We start from the raw sequence: 25529 nt of genomic DNA, 5'->3' as shown, positions 1-25529 counted from the left end.
GGACGAGATGAATACATGTGCTACATAGTGGAGGTGTTCTTGCTGACACCTATGTCCGACCATTGTCAGATCAACCTATCATATTTTCCTTAGTTCGCAGCAAAAATGAACAACCAACCAGGTCTTGTTTCCAGCGGGCCATGGATGCTTGACACTGCAATCAACGCACAGGTCAAAGCTTGCCTATAAAGGCCAGTATCATTGTTCCTCTTTGACTCCAAGCCAGCAAGACCTCTTCAACATTTTGCTGGTCTTTGGATTGGTAGCAACCCTTCGTGCAGAAGCAGGTGCCTTTGGTGCTGAAAGATCCGGAGGGCGATGACAAGTTGGGCATTGACATCAATGATGCTTTTCTGCTGTGGTAAAGAAAAGCTCGACAGTCTCCTGTTCTGCCATGTGAAGATTAGGGAGCTCAAGGCATGGAATTAGAAGGCTGTCACAGATTCGAAAATGAACATCCAGAGTGCGTTTAATGATTATCACACAAGCCGTCAGGTGAAATCACGTGTCTCAGGAGTATATCTTCCGGGTATGGCCTCACCGAGCTGCCCTGGGCGCCTGAGGCGCAGACCTCTCGGTGAGGTCTTCAGATCACCAAATCACGTGTTGAAGAGGCATCAACATACACGCTCCTTCCTCTCTTCTAGATGAGAAGAATTTTAAGCGAGGCGCTAGTGAGGTTGTGTGCCTCACTGCTTCTTCGTTAGCCGCCCACACGACTTCTCCTCCTGTCAGCATCACGATCTCGACTTTCCCTTCCACCAACCTTCTCCCCCACAACAACCTCATCCAAACAAATCCACCCTGAGCGCACGTCGCCGCTAGATTCCCTTTTTTGCGCCAGTCACGGCGTGAAGTTGATGCCTTCTCCCTCACCTTCACTTGTTTTCCCCCTACAGGCTACATCTTACCCCTGATCGTACACCTCGATACAGCGGCCAAGATGGCGGCGCACAGCCAGCTGTCTCTTCGATCCTGTGCTTCTCTAGTCTTCTGGACTGCACTGGCTCTTGTTCAGGTTCCCCTTGCTTTGTGTGGTTCTGTCCACATTCACGATGCTTCGCCACGAGCTGCCTTTGTCTCGCTGGTCTCGGAGCAGCAAAAGGAGCAGATGGTTGCCTCTGTTGCTCAGCTCGAGCAGCGATTCAACCACAAGTACCGCTACGACTGGGTATTCTTCAGCCATGAGGAGCTTAGCGAAGAGTTCAAGGACGCTACCTCCAACGCTACTGCCTCGACTGTCACCTATAACCTGATCCCTCAGCAGCATTGGACTATCCCGAGCTCTGTTGACCCCGGTCGCTTCGAGGCTGGTCTGGTGCGCACTTAGGGAGTGAACGCCGACAAGGCCCTCATCAAGACTGCCCATCACAGACGTCGCTGGTCTGCTGGACTCTTTGCCCGAGAGAAGCGTCTTCAGGCCTACGATTGGTTTTGGATGGTCGAACCTGGAGTAAGTAGGCATCGTTCTTTCTTCCCTTCCCTCCTTTGCTTTGTCTTGGCTAACAAGGCTCTTGTTCTAGACCAAGTTCCTCTGTGATATTACAGTCGATGTCTTCCGTCTCATGCGAGACCGCGGAATTGCCTATGGAGTCAATGAGGTTTCTTTCGAGGGTGCCGCTGACTCTGAGCTCCTCTGGAAGAGTACCAAGTCCTTCATGGATACGCATCCCGACATGGTTCGACCCACTGCCGATATCACCTGGATCCTAGGCAACAGTGCCAAAGCCAACAAGCCTACTCGTTCATCAGACTACTACGTGGATGAGGCGGACGATATGGAGAGCTTCGACCTGGGCTTGGAGGACGAGGGCTGCAGGGCCATCGGACAGGGAACTGAGGGTGACATGCCCCCCGGTGTTTTCCTTAAAGCTGATCCTCAGCAGTGCGAGCCAAACACTGTTGCCGATGCCTTTACCACTCGGCTTGCTGCGAGCTACGACCAGTGTGACATGGACACCCCTATTGAGATTGGCAATCTCAACCACTTCCGCGGACCTGAGCACCGCTCCTACTTTGACTATCTCGATAATGCCGGCGAGTTTTACTACGGAAATACCAGCAACGTCCCTGTCCACTCTCTGAGTGCCAGCATGTTCCTCCCACGCGACAAGTTCTGGCTCCTCGGTGACATGGTTTGCGAGATGCATGGCCTCCACAGCTGCCCCCCGATGCCTCACCCGACCTACAACTCCAACCTGCAGACCGAGAATAGCCCCAACTACCTAGCCGATGTAGTAGAAGCTTCTTGGTTTGGCGCCTATAAGGACAACCAAGTCTTGCTCATCCACCTCGTCTGGGAGAGAATGGCGTCCGATATGGCCCGCCAGAGAGGTATCCCAGCAGCCCAGCTCGGACACACTGCCCTCGATGAGCGTAACTTCAAGCTCTACAAGCCCGAGAGATACCCAGTCGATGTCACGCTGACTTGGTACTCGCTGGAGGATAGCTGGCGTTCCTGGTCTTGCGATCGCCTCAAGTGGTTCCTTGGGGTGTTGGGATGGTAATCTTTTGACCTGGAAATCGGAATTAGCCCCTGGGGCTCGGGTGTGTATGGGGAGCCAAAGACGGCGCTTCCAAGCAGCAGGGCAAGGGGGTTCAGGCTTGGGATTTCACTTGTTTCGCGGTACAATTTAACCTACACAGCTTCTATCAGCACCAGGTAGCCATCCTCAAAGAATGACTGATGATTCATACCTAACATTTCGCCTGAACTGCCTTACGTACCCGCCTCACCTAGGTTCAGTGTATTGTAGACTAGTCCGATCAATACGACTGTGAACATGGCGCCAGGCAAGACTGTGGTTTCACCACACGGGCGTGTTTTGAGAATCATCCATGAATACAGTAAACTCATTGAGCTAATCAAACTTGTACATTGAATGCTACGGCAAAGTCAAACACGTTCCCTCGTACCTCAACCTCAGCATCGCATAACGAACCCATTTTGTCGGTGACAATGTCAATCTTCCCCATACCCTTAGTGGTCGTGGTCGTCATTGCGATAAGGCCAATCCGAGTAGGTTTCATCATCTATGCTATCATCCGCGTCCTCTTCCATCTGTCTCTCTCGCCTCATGGAAGCCATGGCCCTACAAGCGACGCAATTGTCTACTGTCTCAATATAAGACGCCGGCCCTGCAACCGTATACTCGCTGATTTCCATGCTGACTAGTCTGTGGTAATCGTTGAAGTCCGCCGTGATGAGGAGCTGATGATCGCGAGGGCTGGAAAGGCCATGTTCATCGTCGAGTCTATACCATGCATGGCATGCCATGTGGCCTTGACCGTAGGTGCAAAGGAGTGGAACAAACTTCATACGGGGTTCAGCATTGTATTGGCTGGCGAAGTAGTCGTTGATTGCTTCTCTTCCTTCAAAGGTTGTTCCTTCGCAGCGTGGAAGATTGATGCTTGTCGTCAGAGTCGCGTCGTCGGTGAACCATTCCCAGCTGCTATGGAGACCTCCGGCGTTGATGTTGTCTATGAGGGGTTGGAGATGAGTGTGCAGTATTTCTTCGAGCCAATCTACGTTCTCGTCATTGCACCAGAAGTGGATGGCTTCCTGGACGGGGTCAATTTCGGGGGAACCATTCATGGTGAAGACCTGAAGTAATGTTTAGCAATGCAACAAGACCGCAAACTTTCTCTCCCTTGCAGCTTACGAAATCAATGGGGAGCCTCTGCCTGTATTCGGATAGGTACCAGACAACGAAGAGACTCTGCGAGGTTATGGGATGATGGCAAAGAACCGCGAGCGCAGAGCGTAGATGGACGTCGTGTTGTTTGGGGTGGGGCGACAGAAGATCAGGAGAAATTATGGCAAGTGATGTTGACAGCTCCTTGGAGGCTCCTTCTCGTTCCCAGTGAGTAGGATAAGGAAGAGCGAGCTTGCCGGACATGCAGCTGGAGGATGTCATTGAAGAAGTTGCGATGCCAAAACACCAGGAAGTCATTCTTGAGAACGCTTGCCTGCCTGTGCAAAGCGGAGGCCACTTGCCGTTGAGTGCCTTCTAACGATGATAAGAAATGATTTTTTTTCTTCTATTTTTTGTCAATCCATGCTAATGATATATTCAAAAGGTAAGTTCCTCAATGTTTCCAATGACATATGTTCGAGTTTGCGCCTTCCGAGTCCCGTCATTGCACCTTGTTTCTTATAACAGCTAACTACACAATACCTCTACTATTACGCAGTTTCTTCGCTGACGCTTTCCAAGTGTAGATCAACTTTTCTGGCTCTTGTTGCCTTGACAAGCTGATTGAATGCACAGTCGAGCACCACAATTTCTGAGTACCTGAACTCCACTCTCTTGATCATGACATTTTTGTCGAGGCATATCACAAAGGCTGCCCCGAACTTGCCGACGTAGAAGTCCCCTTTCATATTTTCCTCCGCCCTAAGCGCCTCTATAGTCTTGCTCGCCTCCTTGGCCTTGTTCGCCCCCTTAGTCGTGCTATCCCGAATTAACCCTTCCCAGAAAGAGAAGATTTGTCCCTGTATGACAACTGTTGAGAGTGGGATAAATCTGTTGGTTCTGACTTGATATGCAGTTGGACTGTCGCTTTCAAGTGCTTTGATTATGTTGGACTTTCCATGGATGACGTAGTCTGAATGACTCTTTTTGTCGAGTGAAGGGTCGATCATGGTGCAGTCGTCGGCAAGCCATTCTAGGACACTTTTATCAACCGTCGCCAATCCGAGCATAAAATTTTCAGCTGCCTCTTCTAGCAAGCGGCGAACTTTCAAGTTGTTGTATTTGACCCCAGTGCCTTTCCCTTGCTCCTTCACTTCCTTGATAATGTCAAGGACAGGACGAACGGTTTTGCCAGAAGCAGCCACTACACACGATTTTAGATGGGTATCGCATCACGAAGGTATATCTTCCTTACTTTCTACAGATAAGTGGGCGAGCTTTTCTAGTGGTCGATGCAATGAAGCGTGTGATAAGGCTGTGTTCTCGGCGAGTCTTGGTCGATTGAATTCTGAAGATAATGTTCTGGTAGTCTTTTTTGTTGTCACGAAAATTCACTTGGCCACATTGGAAAGTTCAGATTGGCATTTAAGCATTATTTAGGAACATTTGATGTTGGGCCTCCTTAGTGGAGGATAGAACATGAGATACGATTACTTCCAGATTGGGAAAGCCGGGAGTCACGCCAAACAGGGTCGGTACATTGATGAACAGGACAACAAAGCGAGAACAAGGCCAAAAGCTGTGACGCCCCAAAGCGCAGATCATTTTGGCGGTAAAGTGACGAGTTAGGAGATGTGGCGGCGCAGGTAATCGGTAAAGGATGCAGCCTTCACAAACCTACCACATTATCGTGTCAGCGGGTGTCGGGAAAGATACTGGGACTGAACAGACGAGAGCTTGGTAGGTCGCACAAAGATTATGCTCCCTTCTTTGTATTATACCAGTCACTGTTCAGATTTGCGCCCTTCCTATTCACGATTTCAAGATCAGGATCGAGATGATGGACCTTACATCACGAAGGTTGAAATTGAGGCACAGGCACTGTGTGGCGTCACGACCTCGTTTTACCACTTCCCTTCAGGACTGAACAGAAAAATGGCAACTTCGCTTTGAGGGTGTGCTTCTAGGCTTGTTGAGGGACATTCAGAAGTCTGCTGACCATCAGGATGCCTCTGTTGGCCTCAGGTCTAGACCCCTTACAAGCTCAATCTTCTTCCTTCTGTCAATGTTCACAACCAGGACCCAAATCTATCTTCCTCGTACAACCACATGTGACCCAATTAGATGTAGCATGGTTAGTTTTCTAATCACGGTGCGAATGTTGGTGATGTGTCCGCGGTCGGAGATGTGTGGTTTCGATGCAGGTAGTGGTTCTGTTGAACTCGACAAACAGCCCCATCGCTACTTGCTTTAATACATGCCGGTTTCTGCCTTGTCTGTCTGCGTACGGCATGGCCATACACTCTCAACTCACCACTGATATAGCTTGATTTTTGGAGTATTCTCACACCATTTAAGGCCCAGATTTAAACAGGTAGCTCCGATAATATCGTGCCCTTGTGAGTTTAAGGGGGGTCAGCGGTGCGCTCGCGTCTATAGCTCTCGATATCTCCGTACTTCTGCATTAACAAAGGGAAGGAGTGCTTGGGTTGCCCTCACCAGACACTCGAGGTCGTCATGTATGGTGATCTCAGTGACTTTGATTTATTTGGATCTGGGGTATTTATATAGGTGAGATTCTTGATTTCCCGCGACTTCAAGGGATGATTGTACGAGACTCAGAGGCAAATATCGAATGATGCCATGATCCGGAAAAGTGAAGAGCAAAAGCATGAGCCGCTTGGCCTTCTGAGGAGGAGGCAACACATCAACATCCATCTGCTGCCTAATACGTGGCTCGCGCTCGTACTTCCTTCGCGATCTATCTAATTGGTCGATACCAGTGTCCCTCGGGACTCACCTACACAAAATCCAAGCATCTCAGCTAGCCGGCAAATCTCGCGACCAGTGTCACTAGCCTGCCATGTCAAACCTGATCCGAATCTTTTTCAAGGACTGCAACAAGCGCGGGTGGCCCAATTTCGGAGTGGCGTTTGCTCAGGTTGCGACTCTTAACATGAGACTCAATGTTTCGGGTTGAATCTACAAGAATCATGACGAGATCGTCAAAGAACACAAGACCGACATTTCCGACATGGCGTCCAAATACCGAGATTTGGAAGTCGCGCCCATACTCAATCTCTCCGGCCGCGGCCGCGTCACCTACCATGTGCACGAAGTAGCAGATGGAGTTTCTCGAGCAGGCTGGGTCATCATCAGTGAGTAGATCTTCATCCTCGATATCGACAACGCAACCCAAGTCCAAAAAGCGGAGTGTCGATCCATCGTAGGTGAAACACATCTGTTTATCAGCGATTACTTCAAGTTTCTCATGAGGGATGATGCATACACTGAATCCACCATCGAGCAATTCTATATGCCTAGGAAGGTGATGGCAGTCTTAGAGTCGAGGAAAGCATCTCACCTTGGGCGAGTGGCACTATGTTTTGATGCAATAGGATGAGGCATTGAAGACTTTGGCGAGTTCAGTGCAAGAGTTTGGTTCACGCGACTGAATCTTGAATCGTCTCCCCACTCCTCCAACAGACCTGACACCAAGCTCGCTGTCAATGTGGAAAAAGGACGGCATTGTGAGTTTACTCTTATCAGTCCAGGTAGTCAGATTGCTGTAAATAACGAATGCCCACATTCTTGCTCGCAATGGCACGAAGATGTCACGAAATCAGAACTAGAAAGAAAGCGTGCTTGGGAGCCTTTGCTGTGATTTACCGGTGTTTGAATGTGCCTATCTTTTATCCTCAAGGATTTCGTGTAAGCTATGAGGCATGGCGCCCTCTCTGTGAAGCCCCTAGACCTTCTCTAAAACCCGAAATTCTCCTTCATGACCACGACGTCCTTCTTAGACTCCTTTGCAGCGTGTCTCAATCCTTTGAGGCCGCCGCCTGTGGTGATGGTCTCTTGATCTGTGTCTCGGAACTCGATACGTCTGATGAGGCACTTCTCGTCCACATCAAAGATGCAGACCATGCGTGCTCGCTCGAATTCCGATGCAGCCTTGGCTGCAACCTCATTTTCGCAAACTGTCTCAATCCAGAAAGCCTCCAGATAGCAAGTAGCTCTGCCCCTTTCGACGACTAGGAGCTTGAAGACAGTGCTTTGATATTCCTCTTGGTCATCCTGATAGTATTGGATGACCGAGTCCGCACCATTGTGGATAGCACCCGGGCTCTCTAGACTCCATACGAGCTTGGCGTCCTCTCTTAGGTAACCCTTAGCCGCGTCCCAGTCTCCTCTATCGATCGCGTTGTAGAAGCTTCGAATTCTGGTGTCAATGACACTACGCATGGGGCGATCTGACACCTCGCCATTCACTTCGGCGGTGAAATGCTCAAGGTCATCTCGGTCAGTGGACATCATGACGTTCTTGCCGTAAATTTGAAGTTAGCATCTGTCTAGGAAGGTGCAGAGAATATTCACGGGTATACCTGAGATTCCTAAGTCAAGAGACTAGCCTGATTTTGAGTGGTTCGGAGGTGGCTTGGCCTGAAGGATAAGCGATGTTGAACGGCAGCGGTAGATGACTGTGTTTGCGCGGTGCCTCCAGCGATTCTCTCATGCCAAAGGAGATAAATAATTAGAGCAATGTTTCTAATACGGTAAGGCGAAGCTGGGCACCAAATGCGTTGCGGTTGTGGTGGTTGTGGCGACGTCCACTGGGTGGAGGAGGGAGAAAGGGGAAATGGAGGGAGGGCTGCAAATTGTTCGACCTTTAATGGGGATTGAGATAGGCGGAGAGCGGTAGAAGAAAGACGGAAGGTACGATTCTATTTCAAAGGGCAAGTACGTATCCAAGGCTTCTACTTTCTTCCCGCGTATTCGCGTGTACGAGGTCGTTCTATCGCAGGCAGCTGGATTCACGATTTTGACCCTAGCAAATGGGTAGGAGGACGTCGCATACTTGAGTCGCTTGCTTTCTCTAAGACTCAGTCACTCTTTACATCAAATTGATTTTGAGAGCTAGGCCTCCCATTCGTACTCAAGGTGAAATCAAAGCCTACCCTCTTTCCTGAGAATGACTGTCCGCATCCTTGCTGATAGCCAGCAGAGCCCATCATGTCCTCGAGCACTAGAATCTAGTCATCAAGCCCTGTAACGCTATTGCAACTGCCAGCATTGTCACAATTTGGACCGACTTGCAACAATTATCGACAAGCTTCATTCTCTTCCCAGCCCTCGGGGCAGCAGCCCGAACCCCAAACAGTCTGCTGTACGATCTGCCTTTTGACCCGTATTATCCGTATGTCATTTGAGCCGCGTACTCGAATTTAATTCTTTTTTAGAGGCAATATCATGAGAATAAGAGAGGATGGAAGCATGAGAACAGTAGTAATAGGGAAAGAGGTCACCAATGGGATGACCGGCATAGCATTGTACCCCACTTGAAGCCCGAAGGCCCCACAAAACTGCCCCCGCGACCGCGACGAGCAACGGAGCGAAGGGACCCCACCCGGAGCGAGCTTACCGAGAGAGGTATAGCAGGGAACCCGGCAGATGGTCTAGGTACCCCACCTCACCGGCCCAAACTTGCATTCCCTTCACAGACGGGGGGTGGGTGGCTCGCAAAGTCTCAGTCCGGGCGGGCATGACGTGAGGTGACGGACATTTGTTCGGAGGCGGGGGTTGAACTTCCCGCTCGATCCCCCTCTTCCGCATGCAGTCTCGAGCTCAACCCTCGTAGAGTTAGGTTTCGTACGGATCCGGGCACCACAGACCAAGGTGGGAGTTTCAAGTATCTTCCAACTACATCCTCTATTCATTCATTCATCTAGGCAGCGGGCTACGATGCCGAATCAGATATCTAAGCAGTGGTATAAGGACGAGTACCTCATCTCCACTGACCGGTCGCTAGTCGACCTCAACGCCGTGAACGATGCCTTTGATTCTGAGCTGCTGTGGTGGACGAAGCGCGTTCCGGAAGTAGCTCTGAAGAGGCTGATAGACAATTCGTTGTGTCTGGGGGTGTACAAACTCCCACAGTCTACCGCCGACATTGCAGGTATGTCGACAAGCCTTCCGTCGCCTTTTCCCTAGGTTCGTTGCCTAACCCTCTAGAAGGAAAGAAAGGCCCTGAACTGGTGGGCTTCGCCCGCATCGTGACGGATTACGCCACCATTGGGTATCTGGCGGACATCTACGTCCTCCCCACGCATCAAGGCAAGGGACTGGCGCCGTGGCTGATGCAGTGCTTGAACGAGATCTTGGACGAGTGGCCCGACTTGCGACGCTTTTTGCTTCTGACGTCCTCGCCGCAAGCGAGTAAGTTGTATGAGCAGGCCTTGGGGACAACGGAATGGGGCGTGTCACATTCAGGGAAGCTGTATCTGCTGGAGAAGCGCGGCCCTGCAATGCCCAACGGTCCGTCAGACGAGGAGGATGAGGATTGAGTGCGGACACCATGTTGGTATTGAAATGTTGTCGTAATCATCATGCCTTGATTGACGTCTTGCCGTATGCTCCGCCAGCGGCTTTTCTCAACTCAATTGCGCGCTTGTACGGGGGTGCCGTCGGTGGCTGGACGGGGTCCAAAGAGACGTGATCCTCGGGGAGTTGGTATGATGCGTCAGAGTCAAACGCCGACAGGTCACCACATGCGATGAAGGGTGCAATCCATCTAATGTGCTTATCATGATCCGTCGTCTCGTCCGTCTCGTCGTAGGCTTCCACCTCAACAACCTGGCCATCTCCCCTCGTCGCAGACGCCGTGGGAGCCGAGTCCCATTTCCCAGTCAGAGGGTTCTGCATAAGCGCATCAGCAATGACAGGCAGCTGGCTCCTCCTCTCCTCGACCATCTCGGGTAGCTCGTGACCAACGCCAAGCGGGTTCTCAAGACTGGCCTGGAAACCAGCAGGGGGTTGGAAGTTGATGCAGACGATGAAGGCCTCCACACTGCTAGCACGAGAGGATCTCGGCTTCGCGACGATGACAGTCTCGAAGAAGATCTTGAGTTGCGCGTAGAGGAGATCGACATTGCGGCCGCGGAAGATCTTGGCGACGAACTTCCCACCGGGCTTCAGTACGCAAAGAGCGAGGTTGAGGGCGGCGAAGAGAAGCTGGGACTGGACGTAGATATCCAGGTCGTGGAGGCCCGTGACGTCCGGTGCACCGTCGCTGATGACGAGGTCGACGCGATGGCTGGCTTGCTGGCTCTTGGAGTTGGCGGCGTCATAGTCGGGATCCAAGGCCTTGAGGAGAAGGGGTACCGTGGCAGGGTGCGTGATGTCAGCACGCAGAGTAATGATGCCGGGGAGAGGGCTAATGGGTTGCAGGTCGATAGACACGATCTTGACATCCTTGCGAGGTTGTGTCTCTTCGGTAGCAGTTGCGATCTGGGTCTTCTGCCCTGCGACAGCAGATTCAGGGGTAGCCGGGAAGACGCCCAGCATCTCCTGGCGGAACTTGGCCTCACGATCCTCCCATGCTGAACGACCAAACTTCTCTCCCTTGATGAGAACACGAGACAGCACCTGAGACCAACTACCAGGGGCGGCGCACAGGTCAACGACTCTTGTTACGTTGGCGAACAGGTCAAACTCTGGACCGTCGTTTAGCATTTATAGTCAAAATGTCACGGGATGGCGGGGTAGAATGAGTCACCTTCATCCAATTGCAGCAGCTTGAAGGCACTGCGTGCACGCCAGCCTTGCTCCTTTGCAAGACGGTAGTAAGCATCGCGCTTATCCTTGGAAGATTTGCCCATCTTGAAGTGATAGCGAGAGTCGGGAAGAGAACTATGAAGGGCTGATATGAGACGGAAATGGCGGGGGAGGGGAAAATTGCCAGCAATGTTTTTTTTTGGAGGGGTCAACGCCCGCTATGGCCGCCAAAGAAAATTTGCTGCAGCGCTGTTCTCGTAGGGCTGAATTAAGGTACGGTCTGTGCATTGCCTGGCGCCCAGGAGCTGGCTCTTCCGGCTGAAGTATTTTCCGGGCCCGCCAAAAATTTCGAGCAGCGCAGCGGCGCCGGCGCTCAATTGTAGTGGACGATATGCGCATCGACTTTTTTTTTTTTTTTTTAATTTGGGTTGATGTGAAGATTACTCGCGGGGCATTTTCTCATACCATTGCTTTTGCGCTCCTTGTATATACAATACCAGGACCCTCAATATGCAACACAAGAGGAAGCAACAGCCTTCTGGGGCTGCCCAGAATCCCCAGAAGCGCCAAAAGTCTGCTGGCGGAAAGGCCGCGGCCCCGAAGAAGCGTAAGGTCGCCGTCAGTGCGCTGCCATGGAAGACGGTCGAGGTCCCCGAAATGTTCGACGATGCCGAGGGTTTCTACGGCTTGGAGGTCATCGAGGGCGTTGATGTTGTCAAACATGGGGATAATGTCGAGTTTGTATGTCTTCCAGCCTATGCTTCTCTTCCTCGCCCTCTCGAATACAATGCATGACTGACTACAATCTAGATCGCTGCTGTTCCCTCTGGCGACGAGAAGGAGAACGACGAAGACGAGTTCGAAGGCTTCAGCGACTCTGAGCCTGCCCCTACACAAACCGATACAATAATGGAGGAGGCGGAGGCAGCACCAAAGGCAGAGACCAAGAAGACCAAGAAGGAGAAGAAAGCTGCCGCCAAGGCAGAACAAAAGGCACAACAAAAGGCACAAAAGGTGGAAAACACGAAGGGGGACAAGCCTGCAGACAAAGCCGATGAGACAGACGCCGTTACACCTGCACCCGCAGCCGAACCCGAAGGCAAGAAGAAGAAGGAAAAGAAGCAAAAGAAAGCTCAGCCTAAGCCGGAGGACGCCAAGCTTGAGAGCAACGTTTTCAAGGCTCTCGAGGAAGCTGAAGAGGCCGAGGAGGATATCGACACGGCTCCCTGGGTGGACCTCGGTCTCTCCCCGGCGACTGTTGCGGCCATTGCTAAGCTCAAGTTCGCCAAGCCAACAAAGATCCAGAGCTCCTCGATACCCGAAATTCTCGCCGGTCACGACGTCATCGGCAAGGCCTCTACGGGTTCCGGTAAGACGCTTGCATTTTCGATTCCCATCGTGGAGGGATGGCTCGAGAAGTTTGAGGGAAAGGAGGACGAGAAGAAGCCGGATAATGCACCCTTTGCGCTCATTCTGTCGCCGACAAGAGAATTGGCACACCAAATCACCAACCACATCAAGAATCTTTGCGCCGGTCTGACCCACGCGCCCTTCGTTTGCTCGGTGACGGGAGGTCTGTCAGTCTTCAAACAGCAGAGACAACTAGCCAAGGCAGATATCGTTATTGGTACGCCAGGTCGTCTGTGGGAGGTCATCAGCTCCAGCACGGAGCTCCTGAAGGGGTTCCGGCAAATCAGGTACCTGGTTGTCGATGAGGCCGATAGGCTTCTGAGCGAGGGACACTTCAAGGAGGCGGGAGAGATCCTAGACGCCCTTGACCGTGAGGTCGTCGAAGAGGACGATGAGGATGAGAAGGAGCTCTCGGAGCGACAGACGCTGGTCTTCTCTGCGACGTTCCACCAGGGACTGCAGCAGAAGCTGGCTGGCAAGGGCAAATGGGGCCTCATGTCGGAGACGGAGAACATGGAGTATCTGCTGAAGAAGCTCAACTTCCGCGAGGAAAAGCCAAAGTTCATTGACGCCAACCCCGCCAAGCAGATGGCCGCCGGTCTCAAGGAGGGTCTCATCGAGTGCGGTGCCATGGAAAAGGTAAGAAAGAAGCGCTCGCCCAATCTATCATGATGATCTGATCTAACACGTTGCAGGATCTCTACCTCTACACAATCCTCCTGCTCAACCCGAACCGCCGAACTCTAGTCTTCACAAACTCCATCAGCGCCGTCCGTCGCCTGACCCCCATGCTCCAAAACCTCAACTTGAACGCCATGGGCCTCCACTCCCAAATGGCCCAAAAAGCCCGTCTCCGCTCCGTCGAAAAGTTCACGGCCACAAAAGCAAACACCACGTCCGTCCTCATCGCCACCGACGTCGCTGCCCGCGGTCTCGATATCCCCGGCATTGACCAGGTCGTCCACTACCACGTTCCCCGCGCCGCCGACATGTATGTCCACCGCTCCGGTCGTACCGCGCGTGCCGAGAAGACGGGTCTGAGTATCATCCTCTGCGGGCCGGAAGAGGTCGTGCCGACGCGCAGACTCGCGGCCAAGGTCCACGAGAAGCACTCGAGCAAGAAGAAGTACTTTATGCGCACCATCGATATAGATCGCCGCATCGCTTCCCGCCTCAAGCCGAGACTCGACCTGGCGAAGAAGCTCACTGACGCGACCCTAGCCAAGGAGAAGGGCAACAAGGACGAGGACTGGGTCAAGGCTGCTGCCGAGGAGCTAGGTGTAGAGTACGACAGCGACGAGCTGGAGAAGGCAGGGACGTGGACGGGTCGTGGAAGTCAGCGGAAGAAGAAGCAACAAGAGGACAAGAACATTAGCAAGGCGGAGATGGGAGCCATGAGGGCGCAGCTGCGCGAGTTGTTGTCGAAGCGCGTCAATGCCGGCGTCAGTGAAAAGTACATCACGTCGGGTAATCTCGACATCGAGGAGTTGTTACGAGGCGGCACGGGAGATTTCCTGGGCAAGGTTGACGGCTTGGACTTGGAAGATCTGTAGGATGGTAGCCTCACGCATTCACAAAAAGACAATACCATTTGATTTCAATCGTGCAATCAAAACTTTTCATTCCTGGTACTCTTGAGCTACCCGTTCGGCTCGATACCACGACCAATTATTATATCCATAGCGGAATTCCGTAACTATAACCGTAACCGTAACCGTAGACCATGTTCTTGATCGTGACCATCCTAGTATAAACGAAACCGAGCCGAAACCACGACCATGTCCGTATCCGTGTACTGGGCTCGCCGGCCCTCGTCACAGAAGTCTAATACAACAAGAAAAAAATTTGTTCGCACTGAACAATAAAAAAACCGAAGCTCGTGGCCTCGCTCATTCCTCCATCACCGACGAAGGACCCGCCTCACTCTTCGGAAGCTGTTCAGACCTTCTCTTATTCGGAAGTGGCTTCATCGGTCGCATCGACTTCGCGCCTGAGCTTGACTGCGCGCGTTCAGGCTTCTTGTCCGGAGTTGAGGTGAGTGAGAGAAGGTGTTTGCCTTCTTCGATCTGCTGCAAGACCGTAGAAACACTTCCGGTCTGCAGGGCAGTGAGTCTGGGGCCGGACTTGGGGTCTTGAATCTGGTCCTCGAGATCTCTGACTCTCGAGGCCAAGAGTGTGAGGTCCTCGCGTCCCTTCTTCGTCTTGTCACGTAAGGTAAGCCTGCCCGTACAGCTCATGGAGTACTGAGACTCCAGCTTCGCAATTTTCTCGTCCTTCTTCGCAAGTTCGGCCTCCTTCTTCAAAAGTTCGTCCTCGTGGGTCTTCTTGATCAGGTCCAAGATTCCGTCTTTGTTGGACAACTCTTGCGTCTTGTTTCTTTTAGCCATGTTGGCCTTGAGGAGCTCTTCGTTGGCAAACTTCCTCATCCTCGCCGTCAGGTTGGTGTTTTCGTTGAGAAGGCGTTGCACCTCCACGTTCAGCCGTTCGGTTTCGGCGCAGAAATCATCATTGGCCACCTTCAGGTTGCCAATGGTGTGAATTGAAGCTCTCTCGGCCTCCAGTGATTTCCGAAGCTTCTCTTGCTCCTCTGCGAGCTCCTCAATGTATCCCTCGATCTCCTCCTCCGCCTTCTCCTTCTCCCCGCGGACAGTGCGCAGGTCGATCTCCAACTTGGTGACTTGCAACGCCTTTACTTGCAAAATCTCCACTGCTTTTTGCTCTACCAGCTGGGCCTTTTGAATCGCAACGTCTCTCTCTTGCTGTAATGGAGCAATCTGGGTGGCCTGGTCCATCAATCGCTCCACTTGCTGCTGTAGGGTATCCTTTTCAACCCGTGTCTGCTCTGTCTCTTGTTGCAACATAGCAATCTGAGGGCTCAGGGCAACCATTTGCTCCATCTGCTGCTTGTAGCCATCTTTCTCGTCGCGCAGTTGCTCTGCTTCGCTTCGCAGGTCAGCAACCACTCTCTCAGCTTCCGCTTTGAAGCTTGCGGCTTCTTGGATCTGGGCGCCTTGCGACTCAATGGTTGCCTTGGCTTCGGCCTTGACATTGGCTAACTCTGTCTGGAGCGCGAGAATATCTGCCGACGTTGATGCCTTGATATCTTGCTGAGTGACTTGCCACTCCGTGGCAGTAGTTGCTTGAGCTTGGGCCTTGGCCAATTCCCCGCGAAGGTCGACAATGACCTTCAACAAGTTGTGCTCCGTGTTCTGGCTATCAGCCTTGAGATCGTTCATCTGGGTCTTGCTGATGAAACGCCCGAACGTGGCCGAGGTCGCCAATGCCTGATTTACCGAAAGCCTGGCTTGGGTTATGGCGAGCTGTTCCTCGAGGTGCTGTTGGGCTGGCTTGGGAGCAGTCTCTACCGCCTCAGATTGGGTTCCTGTTGCCAACAGCTCTACCCGAGAGGGAGTGTCTTTCTGACGCTGCAGTGCCTTGATGTCGGTACGTAGCACGCCAATCTGGTCTTCCTTGCGCCGGGCATATTCTTGGAACTTCTCCTTCTGAGTGTCGATCTTCTTCTGGAGGTACTTCGCTTGTGAATTGGACGCCTCCCGACAGACATCGGCGTCGTGGGCCTGCGCTTTCTGGTACTCCAGCTCTGCCTCGAGTCTTGCAATGGTTGCTCCATCTGTCTCGTGTGCAAGGAGTCTCGCGTTTGCTTCCCGGAAACTGTGTTCGGCCTGTTGAGCACGGGATTGCTGCACATTGAAAGCGTGCTGAAGCTCCAACACCTTCGCCTCCATCTCGCTGACTTCCGATGCGTAGGAGTTGGACTGCCTCAAGGTCTTCGTCAGACGTTCCTCGGCATTGTCACACACCTCTCGTTGGCGGTAGCATCTTTCGAGGTCTTCTTGCGCGGGCGTAGGAACTGGTTGCTCAGTTGTTTGCTCCGGGAGCTGTCGGAGAGCAACTTGCTGCACGTCTGTATGCGAAGCCGGCTGGCGAGATGCAGAAGCTCGGCGAAGCGTATCACACAGACTCATGACAGCAGTTTTGAGCCCCCAGATAGCCTCCAATATTACCGCGCCCACGCTGGATAAGACGCTAAGGGCCTGGTCTCCCGTCAGAGGATGAATAGAAGCCAGGATGAAGATGACGAAGATAAGACATCCGATGCTTTTGGGGTCGAGCAGGCCGTTCTCGCGAAAGAGCTGGTAGATCAGACTACCCAGATAGCTGAGAGCCATCAAGATGGCAATTATGCCGGCAAAAGCGAGAGCGACGCTGAACGGGTCGATCATGATGTCGGTTCGGCGTTCGTTAGAGGGATGACACCGGTGGCGGATGAGACGAACCTAGGCGAGCGATGAATAGATGGATGAGAGAGGTATATGAGGCCTGGGGTGTATAAGGAAGAAATGCAATCTTTTGATGAAAATTGATTGTCTGAAGAAGGATCTCGTGGGCAAGCAGATGGAGGTTCTTGCGATAGTTGATTTCTTCGGCGTGAAGTTGAGAAGATGGCTCACGTAGGGGTTGAAGAAAAGAGAAAATTGGGGGGATGGACGAGTGAGATGAGGGTGTGAGTGAGAATTGAAGATGAAAATTCAGAGAGATGTAAAGATGAGGAAGGCGCTGTTGGGAAAAGCTGATGTTGAGGGAAGGTGCGTCGGGAGAAAGGCGCAAAGGTGAGGCAGGTGCGAATTGACAAAGCGACAGAATTTTTGCAGTGGGTAAGGCTTCTACGAGGTCCTCTTCATCTTTTACTCATTTGTATAAGGTGAGAAGTCGATCTCTTGGGTTTCACAGGCTTCTTTATCGAGGGCAGCTGTCTTGTCCTGCATCTTCTCACCTATCCATACAATGAGTTGGGCATACAAAGGGGATGAGCTGAAAGAGAAATGAGCTCACTCTTTTCAAACCGAATTCCTTTAACACGAGCTGCTGTGTTTCAAAGCGGCCATCTTCTTTTGGCCTAAATTGATCAGAGGTAAAGACTTTCTAGGTCGAGGACGACGTTGATCGCGAAACCAACGCGATGTCATACAGTCTAGAGTTCGTTGGCTCAGAACTTCCATCTCAAAGGTGTTAAAATGTATGGCTTAGCACATAAACCCGATTCTCTGATTCTCGATGTGAAAGATTCTCAAGATCGGTACATGTTGTGTGTGGTCGACCTTAGCTATTGTGGAACTCCGATCTCATGATGTTGGAAGTCACCTTGGCCTCACCGAGGTCTCACCTAGCTCTCACCGAGGTCCCTAATTTCAAATGCAAAGCGTCTATCTCCACGCTCCGCCAGGCTCGACAAGTATCAGGGTATTCCGGAATCATAAATAGGAATGATACATAGTGTCAAGTTTTCTGTTAGGCACCATATAGCGGCGTGCAATTCTGGCTTTTGATTCCCACCGGTAGGCCAATAATGGAGAGCATTCGGTGAGCCGGTGACGGGTGACGAGTGACGACAAGGCCCCAAAGCCACAAGGCAGCATCGATTCTGGTAGCATCGATTCTGGCAGCATTCTCCAAATTCAGTGGCATCAGCGAAGTTAGAGAATATCATTCGCAGGTTTGCTCACACGATTGTTCCAAATCTCTCCCCAATCATTGTCGGCTCATCAGGCGCCCACGGGCATACGATTGCATGTTGACTACGAGTAGTTTATTTGATCGCCATATCCAATCAATCTCTATTCAAATCATTCATATCTGGTATCAAGTGGCGCTAACTCATAATTATTATAGTGTAAACCTTCGTCAGAGTCCAGCCTGGGTGTCCATCAACTGTCGGTTTCATGATCTCATCTATGACCCTCCTTGAGCGAGTCGAGCTCAATTGAGCTTTCGCCTTCACTGAGTCCTGTTAATCTTTCATGCCGCACTCTCACTTCTTCGGTCTTGATGATCCCGTTCATGCCCGGGAGCGGCGATGCCTGGCCGCCCTCCGCCTCTTGGAGGGCTTCCTGCGATTCTTGCCATCCTCCAGTGGACATGACAACAACAGAATTCCGGCCGTATTGTGACCCCGGGCCATATCTCTTCGTTGATCTGACCTCCTTCCTCGTTCCTGTGTCGAGTGCATGCGATTGTGACTTGTTTCGTGCATAACTTCGTTGAGTTGACTTGAGCTCTCGGTACAACATTCTCCTACACGGTGTCAGAGGTGAAGAACCAATACGCTTGATGAGGGGGGAGACCACATACAAAACTGGGATAGACACTGCCATGATCGAGGCGGCAGGTTCTGTCAAAGTCCATATCGTAAGGTCAACGCGCTCGTAGGTGATGTCTGGACTCGTCATGTTGACCACCAGGACAGCTTTCACGATGCCGCATATTCCGGCACTGTCGTCGATGTTAGTTCACCGCAAAAGTGGCCAGGGTGGAATCCGAAAGTCTTACATAGCACCCAAGCTCATTGCTACGGCGACACCAAGCCTTTCGCGACGCCGCATCGTTGCGCCCATGAGAATTGGCCACGGCAGGAATGCCAAAACGAAATCGAGAATGGCGGAGTAATCTGCAAGCAAGTGAGCATGCAAGCCTCATGAGAACACCGTTTCGCGGCAGTCTTACAGGCAGCAAACAACTGGAATTTGACGAGCTTCTTCTTATCCCAGCAACTCCCCGGCACGCTGCTGTCCCATACTCGTTGCAACGGTGTGCATTTGGCGAAGCCAAAGATCCATACCAAGTTCATCGAGATGTTGATGGAAACGATGATGAAGATGAGAAAGTATTTCAACCATTGGTTCGTGACGATGCGGTACAGTGTCAGGGCGAATGAGCTTTTGCTAGTCGTCGTTGCGATGATTCCGAACGTGGCGACGAGGATCGTATTGAGGTTGATGAGCTTGAGGTTATCGCTACTGATCGTATCGATATGGCGTCCAAATCCGAGAGAGACGATGTAGGAGTTTATCGAGATGGATATCACCAGTGACACCTGCAACTATGAGCTAGGGGGGGTAGGACAATGACGGCCATTCTTCACATACCATTGACGCAATCAAGAGATGGTCATCCCACCATAAACCACGTCCACGCCATAGCTTACAATAGATACGCAATGAAAGCAGCGTAGCGCTAGCGACACAGAGAGACCATGTTACGGCGAGGAGTCTGGTGCCTCTATCGTCGACCATCGTCAACCTCACGGCAGATGCACAGTGCCACGAGATATGATAGAAGGCGTCGTAAGAAACAAGGACGGGAGTCAATCAGTGGATCCCCGGGAATTCTGCTCAAAGTCGGGCGAGGTCAGCGCACACGCGGGAAGTGCATCACTCCCTCATATTATACATTGGCATCGCACATGATGAAATCTAAGATCAGCGTCCTTAACAAGGGGGCCCCCAGGTACCAGAAAGCCTCCTACCCTCCATGAACAGTCCTTAGTTTCGGGGAGTGCAACCGACTTTTCACGCTATGTGCCCCCCCTCGAAACCGGCGAGAGTATTGCCTGTGTCGGTAATAGGATTCTCCCCTCAAAGGGAGAAGCTGGGAGGGAGGCGGAGTTCGGACGAAGTCCCGCCACCTGCCCCAAGGAACACCTCGTCACGGACAGGCGAAAGACAGATCAGGCTTCGACCGGTGCACGACATATATCACGGCGGGCGGAAGCGGGAGATTTGGGTTCGTGGAAAAGTCGAGGCCGGCCGCCAACACGGCGGTGCTGGGACCAACGTATGATTTCTGCTACTACGGGCACTTAGGTACTTCAAACGGAACTGTTGGATCGCTGGGCCAAGTTTGTTTTGTGTCTGTAAATCCACCGGGAGGTACGGATGCAAGGGAACTAGCAGCCTCACAAGAGTCAACGGCTCACCACTGACGCTGTGGCTGTTTTGTTGCAACCACACTTGTCTTGGAATGATCTGATGGGAACACGAAGTTGGTTACTTAAACAGTAAGGTAGGACTGGGACGTTCCCATGGGCTTTTGGCTCGGGGTCCATCTCAATCGGAGATCCAGCGCCATGCTCCAACAGCGTCTCCGCATACGGACCACGTTCTCCTCTACAGACGCATAAAGGGTCCACTGGCATCACGCAACTGTAATCTATGAAAATGTAAAGGTGCGTGGTCTCTAAGTACCTTGTTATCGAAGAAAGTTAATTCTTTTTAAGTTATAAATATAAGAATATAGTTTTAATAAAATAATATAATACTTACTTAGTACTTAAATTAAGATGCTTTTTTAAGCTTATTATAAGAAAAAGATAATTATAGTACTAATTACTTATTATCGAGGTTCGTAACGCTATAGTTTTAATTATAATAGCTTCGCTCATAATAAGCGAAAAGTTTAATTATAAGTCCTTTAAAAACTTCTTTTTAAGGGCTATAAGAGCCTCTAAGTTAAGTTAAAATACTTATTAAAATATTAATAACTAAACTAACCTTATAATAATAGCCTTAATAAAGAAACTAAGAAATAAATTAAAAAATAATATTAAAATCCTTATTAATATTAAGTACGATTTACGAAATATAATAACGTAACTATAGAGTATTAATAATATATTTTATATTAAAAAGACTTATATTAATATTAATAAAACGGATAGGGCCGTATTAATATAATACCTTAGCTTCTTTTTATAACTTAAGGATTATAGCTTTAAATAGTATTAAAAATCTATTAAAAAGCTTTTTTAAGTACTTTAATATATTTATTATTATCTCTATAATAATAAGACTCCTAGTGCTTATATATAAGTATAAGTTACTTATTTTTAAATAGTAATATTAGCTTATTAATAAGCTATTAAAACTACGATTCTAACGATCCCTTAACGAGGGAGAGGGTAAAATAGAAAAAAGGATAAGTAAGAAAAGGGTTAAGGTTAAATAGTACGGAATTCGAGGGTAGGGTAGCGTTTATATATACTGCGGCAATCCTCTAGTAATGCAAAACGATGGAGTTAAACAGTGAGGTGCGTGGTCTCGTTAACGGATTCTGCTACCAAAGTTCCTTTAGCCCTGCCAGGCCGGCCCAACTATGCCGGGGCAGCTGAGGAATGTGGGAATGTGCCCACTCCTCAACTCAAGATGGCTGGGGTACCGGTCTCTAGTGCCGAACTCTAATCCTGGGGCTTGAGCGGAGAGATCCCATTCGTGCGCCAGCGATTTTCCCCAGGATCATAGCCGATGGTCAACATTACATATCTCGTTTAAACAGTACCCATATGGAGGTTTCGGGGCTCTAGAAGACACTAAAAGAGTCTACTCACCAACACGAATATTGGCTGCGCCGTTACTGCGCAGTAGCGTGGTCTCACCATCGATTCTGCTAACCACAACGAGGTATGCTTCTCCGATGTTCTGCCAGGCCTTTGGGGGCAGCGGCAAAACGGACGGTTACCAACTGCGGCACCAATCTGCGGGGGACGCTGGGCATCAGGCCACAACCCGTCGAACCCGTGATGGATGAATTCCTCGGCCGAGAGATCGATGGGGAAGCTTCGCCATGCTCTCGCCATGCGACACAAGGATGAACTTACGTAGTAGCATCTGATCGACCCCCCTGAGCCGAAGCACGCAAATCGTGTTGGAGGGCTGCCAAGTGCCATCCGCAGGGGCAATGAGACGGTACGGACTTCTTGTATGTGTCATCGTAATCTAAGGTATGGACTAAGTCTGCTAGGGGTGATCGGCAGAGCCTTGGAAGAGCCGGTGATTATTTTCCAAAACGGCTCTTAGTCTAGAGTCGTCGTAACCCAATATTCCGGGCAGTGCAGGGACTAAGAGGCCGTCTTTACGGAAATTTCTTTTCACGCCAGCGGACGTTGAGGCAATTTCTAGACGATATGTCATGATTGGTTCCCGAGTAGCGTCGACGGGCTTGATCAAAATCTCCCTACCTGAACCTCTGTGCGACTGACATGAGACACACGCAGGTGTTAGCCTCCCTTTCCTTCTACACCGCATTCTAGAAGCTGCACTTCTTCGCCCGTTGAGCCTTGCCCACCATGCGTTCCCACGCGTTTAGAGTTCTTCTGGCGTTTTCGTCGTGCTTGGGCGTGTCCGAGTCCTCCTCGCCCGCCTATTGGGGTCCTCGTCCCAAGCCCACGCCGCCTGGACCTCCTGCGGTGCACCTCTCAGACGGGACCTACGTCGGAGTGCGGAACCAGCAGTATGCGCAGGACCTCTTCCTTGGTATCCCGTATGCACAACCCCCCGTTGGCCCTCTTCGGTTCGCTGCTCCTCAACCGCTCAACGAGACGTTCGAGGGGACTCGATCAGCTTCCGAATATGGCTGGATGTGCATAGGGTATGGCTCCGATACTGCCAACTTGGGAAACCCCGTTTCGGAGGACTGCTTGACCATCAACGTCGTGCGTCCGGCCGGTGTCCAGCCAGGAGATGATCTGCCTGTTGGCGTTTGGGTTCACGGCGGCGTAAGTTTCTGCCAAGTGTAAGACAACCTTTACGTGGTACTTTTGCTGACTTTGTCGAAACAGAGTTATGTAAACGGAGGCTCGCGCGACCCGAGGTACAACCTCAGCTACATTGTCGACCAATCCGTCAAGGAGGGAAAGCCTATTGTGGCTGCATCCATCAACTACCGTGTTTCGTATTGGGGCTTCCTCTTCAGCAACGAGCTGCAAAACGCCGGTGCTGGCAACATTGGTCTCCGCGACCAGCGCCTCTCGTTGGAATGGCTCCAGCAGAACATTGGCGCCTTTGGCGGTAGCCCTGACAAAGTCACCATCTGGGGAGAGTCTGCGGGTGCTCGTTCCTTGGGCATGCAGCTCGTCGCCTACGATGGTCAATACAACAACCTGTTCCGCAGCGCCATCCTCGAGAGTGGCAGTCCCATCGCGAGGTTTGCCGACGCCGACGACTGGCAGCCGTGGTTCAATGCTCTCGTCGACAAGACGGGTTGTACCGATGCCGCTGACAAGCTGAGCTGCTTGCGAGGCCTTCCCTGGCAGACTATCAACGCCATCTACAACGGCACCAACCCCTTGAGCGTAACGCCGCCTACCATCAGCGCTGTGGTTGACGGCGACTTCATCACTGCCCAGGGATCCGAGCTCTTGGCTGCGGACAAGTTCGCACATGTTCCTCTTTTGCTCGGCAACAACTTCGATGAGGGCACCGCGTATGCAAAGCAGGGCATCAACACCACTGAGCAGTTCCAGGCCTGGCTTACTGCCCTTCAGCTGGACAGCGAACAGGTGGCCGCCATCTCGGAGCTTTACCCCGACGATCCCGATGTTGGAATCCCCGTCTCTCAGGTTGGCCGACCTGCGGCGTACCCATTCGGCCTTCAGTGCAAGCGGGCAGCTGCCTTTGCCGGCGACTACCAACAGCACAGCGGCCGCAGGCTCCTGGCCAGCACCTACGCTGGCGCCGGACTGTCCGTTTACTCTTACCTGTGGAACGTCTATGTCAACGGCATCGCGGCCGTCTACGGAGCGACCCATTTCCAAGAGGTCGCGTTCGTGTTCAACAACGTGAACGGAGTGGGATATGCTACCAACCCCTTTGCAGGAAAGCCAGAGACCTTTGTCGAGCTGGCGGACCTCATGAGCAAGATGTGGGTTGCGTTCATCCACGACACCGACCCCAATGTCTGCAGCGGCCCCAAGACAGGTCCTACGTGGCCATTGTACACGGTGGATGAGCCTAACAACATCGTCTTTGATGTAAACCGTACGGGTCTGGCCTATGTTGAAGAGGACAACTACAGGGCGACAGAGATCGAGTATCTCTTGGAAAACGTCTTTGTGTAATGCTGACGCTTCAGCGCCCATCAAAGTCACCTCCAAATCATGTCTTGCCTCGAGTGCCTAGATTAATAATACCTGATTAATCATTCTATCATAGCCTTTGTAATAGAAACACTTCATCCCGTTGAGCTTGCTTTCCACAGGCCATCCAAGCCTTCTCTAATAGCATCGTTTCAAGCTCGAAGCAACACCTAATTGAAGGATCTTCCACTCCTACTCAAGGGCCCGCTTGTACAAAGAGGAGTAATCAAGAAAATGCTCGGGATAATTCGGAGAGTTTCTATAAGCGAGTCCAAACCGGTTGTGTTTGGCGGCAATTCAGAGTATTTAGAGTTCATCGATATTAATATCTGCCCTTTGATCAATGCAAACCCAGCCGTTGCTCTGCAGGCTGTGGGTTACTGAATGCTTGTGCCAAGACCTCAACCCGCTTCTCGTTACAATCCCGGTGTTGATCTCGCCGGCCTATCAGTTACCCCGATCGTGAACCAAAAAATGCCACAGTACCAGCCACACCATGGCGGGGTGGCGGGGTAATGCAAACATATGCTCACAAGGAATCGCCAATGATGACTAGGCATCTCCACGAGATGGATGAGCTAGTTGCAGGATATATAGAACTCATGAACATCGTTATGAGATTGTTAAGCACTACTTACCGTGAGAACGGCACTCCTATCAACGGTAGCAACCCTGCGTCAACGACACATCAAGTTAATCGGGTCAAATGAGAGCAGTCGCCAAGCAGGTATTAGGGACGAGAATAGCTGCTGAGGCTACATTATCATCGCAATCCTCCAAGGACCCTGTTGACTCATTGATCTCTATAGCTATCTACTGGACTACCTTGTGTGGCGAGGGCTGATAGATCGAGCCGTCTTCTGCCGCAATCTTCATAAATGAAGTGTCTCTCTGGAACATCCGAGGAACGTGATCAAGGCCTCGAACAAGATGTTGCAAATCATCTGAGCACAAATCCCAGAGCAGCCTCTCATTCTCACGTCTTGACCGACGTCGTTCATTTAGCGTCAAGGAGATGGAGGTCGGACCGGTCAAGGTCCTCACTTTGAATAAGAATAAGCCTTGCGCCTCATCAGCCTAGACCTAGTCGATGGCTCGCAAGGTTTCCTGCTTCCGTCGTCAGCCTCGACCATGAGGATATGGAGATCTAATATGACATGATCTAGTGGCGTGGTGACCCCGACAAACTCAAGTCTGATGTGAGCTGTTTGGAGACCTCTATG

The 25529-nt window shown here is 51.3% G+C and overlaps 11 protein-coding genes across 11 annotated transcripts; 4 read left to right on the top strand and 7 right to left on the bottom strand.

Moving 5' to 3' along the window:
- Window positions 1-450: 450 nt before the first annotated feature.
- Window positions 451-2507, top strand: CLUP02_00073 (glycolipid 2-alpha-mannosyltransferase; the record flags this gene model as incomplete). The annotated part of the gene is made up of 4 exons (XM_049279127.1): window positions 451-463; window positions 810-1288; window positions 1331-1453; window positions 1524-2507. 4 exons carry the CDS (start codon window positions 451-453, stop codon window positions 2505-2507), a joined length of 1599 nt encoding a protein of 532 aa, XP_049135084.1.
- A 473-nt stretch (window positions 2508-2980) lies between these two features.
- Window positions 2981-3917, bottom strand: CLUP02_00072 (uncharacterized protein; the record flags this gene model as incomplete). The annotated part of the gene is made up of 2 exons (XM_049279126.1): window positions 2981-3604; window positions 3663-3917. 2 exons carry the CDS (start codon window positions 3915-3917, stop codon window positions 2981-2983), a joined length of 879 nt encoding a protein of 292 aa, XP_049135083.1.
- A 269-nt stretch (window positions 3918-4186) lies between these two features.
- On the bottom strand, window positions 4187-5040 carry CLUP02_00071 (uncharacterized protein; the record flags this gene model as incomplete). Its single annotated transcript, XM_049279125.1, has 3 exons — window positions 4187-4826; window positions 4891-4981; window positions 5031-5040. 3 exons carry the CDS (start codon window positions 5038-5040, stop codon window positions 4187-4189), a joined length of 741 nt encoding a protein of 246 aa, XP_049135082.1.
- Window positions 5041-7394: 2354 nt separating this feature from the next.
- On the bottom strand, window positions 7395-7952 carry CLUP02_00070 (uncharacterized protein; the record flags this gene model as incomplete). The annotated part of the gene is made up of 1 exon (XM_049279124.1): window positions 7395-7952. One exon carries the CDS (start codon window positions 7950-7952, stop codon window positions 7395-7397), a length of 558 nt encoding a protein of 185 aa, XP_049135081.1.
- A 90-nt stretch (window positions 7953-8042) lies between these two features.
- Window positions 8043-8565, bottom strand: CLUP02_00069 (uncharacterized protein; the record flags this gene model as incomplete). The annotated part of the gene is made up of 3 exons (XM_049279123.1): window positions 8043-8133; window positions 8191-8505; window positions 8534-8565. The coding sequence occupies 3 exons, from the start codon at window positions 8563-8565 to the stop codon at window positions 8043-8045; spliced, it is 438 nt and encodes a 145-aa protein (XP_049135080.1).
- Window positions 8566-9377: 812 nt separating this feature from the next.
- CLUP02_00068 (acetyltransferase) lies at window positions 9378-9979 on the top strand (the record flags this gene model as incomplete). Its single annotated transcript, XM_049279122.1, has 3 exons — window positions 9378-9591; window positions 9651-9851; window positions 9906-9979. 3 exons carry the CDS (start codon window positions 9378-9380, stop codon window positions 9977-9979), a joined length of 489 nt encoding a protein of 162 aa, XP_049135079.1.
- A 40-nt stretch (window positions 9980-10019) lies between these two features.
- Window positions 10020-11293, bottom strand: CLUP02_00067 (FtsJ-like methyltransferase; the record flags this gene model as incomplete). The annotated part of the gene is made up of 2 exons (XM_049279121.1): window positions 10020-11128; window positions 11191-11293. The coding sequence occupies 2 exons, from the start codon at window positions 11291-11293 to the stop codon at window positions 10020-10022; spliced, it is 1212 nt and encodes a 403-aa protein (XP_049135078.1).
- Window positions 11294-11699: 406 nt separating this feature from the next.
- CLUP02_00066 (DEAD/DEAH box helicase) lies at window positions 11700-14152 on the top strand (the record flags this gene model as incomplete). The annotated part of the gene is made up of 3 exons (XM_049279120.1): window positions 11700-11930; window positions 12000-13238; window positions 13295-14152. The coding sequence occupies 3 exons, from the start codon at window positions 11700-11702 to the stop codon at window positions 14150-14152; spliced, it is 2328 nt and encodes a 775-aa protein (XP_049135077.1).
- Window positions 14153-14488: 336 nt separating this feature from the next.
- Window positions 14489-16843, bottom strand: CLUP02_00065 (uncharacterized protein; the record flags this gene model as incomplete). Its single annotated transcript, XM_049279119.1, has 1 exon — window positions 14489-16843. The coding sequence occupies one exon, from the start codon at window positions 16841-16843 to the stop codon at window positions 14489-14491; it is 2355 nt and encodes a 784-aa protein (XP_049135076.1).
- Window positions 16844-18346: 1503 nt separating this feature from the next.
- On the bottom strand, window positions 18347-19546 carry CLUP02_00064 (uncharacterized protein; the record flags this gene model as incomplete). Its single annotated transcript, XM_049279118.1, has 5 exons — window positions 18347-18692; window positions 18750-18890; window positions 18948-19065; window positions 19122-19497; window positions 19544-19546. The coding sequence occupies 5 exons, from the start codon at window positions 19544-19546 to the stop codon at window positions 18347-18349; spliced, it is 984 nt and encodes a 327-aa protein (XP_049135075.1).
- A 2972-nt stretch (window positions 19547-22518) lies between these two features.
- Window positions 22519-24288, top strand: CLUP02_00063 (carboxylesterase; the record flags this gene model as incomplete). The annotated part of the gene is made up of 2 exons (XM_049279117.1): window positions 22519-22947; window positions 23011-24288. The coding sequence occupies 2 exons, from the start codon at window positions 22519-22521 to the stop codon at window positions 24286-24288; spliced, it is 1707 nt and encodes a 568-aa protein (XP_049135074.1).
- Between the last annotated feature and the right edge of the window lie 1241 nt (window positions 24289-25529).

Source organism: Colletotrichum lupini, chromosome 1 (assembly GCF_023278565.1).
Source record: "Colletotrichum lupini chromosome 1, complete sequence".
NCBI classification, from domain to species: Eukaryota; Fungi; Ascomycota; class Sordariomycetes; order Glomerellales; family Glomerellaceae; genus Colletotrichum; species Colletotrichum lupini.
Note: the sequence above shows the minus strand (reverse complement) of the source record. Positions and strands in the feature narration are given on the sequence as shown.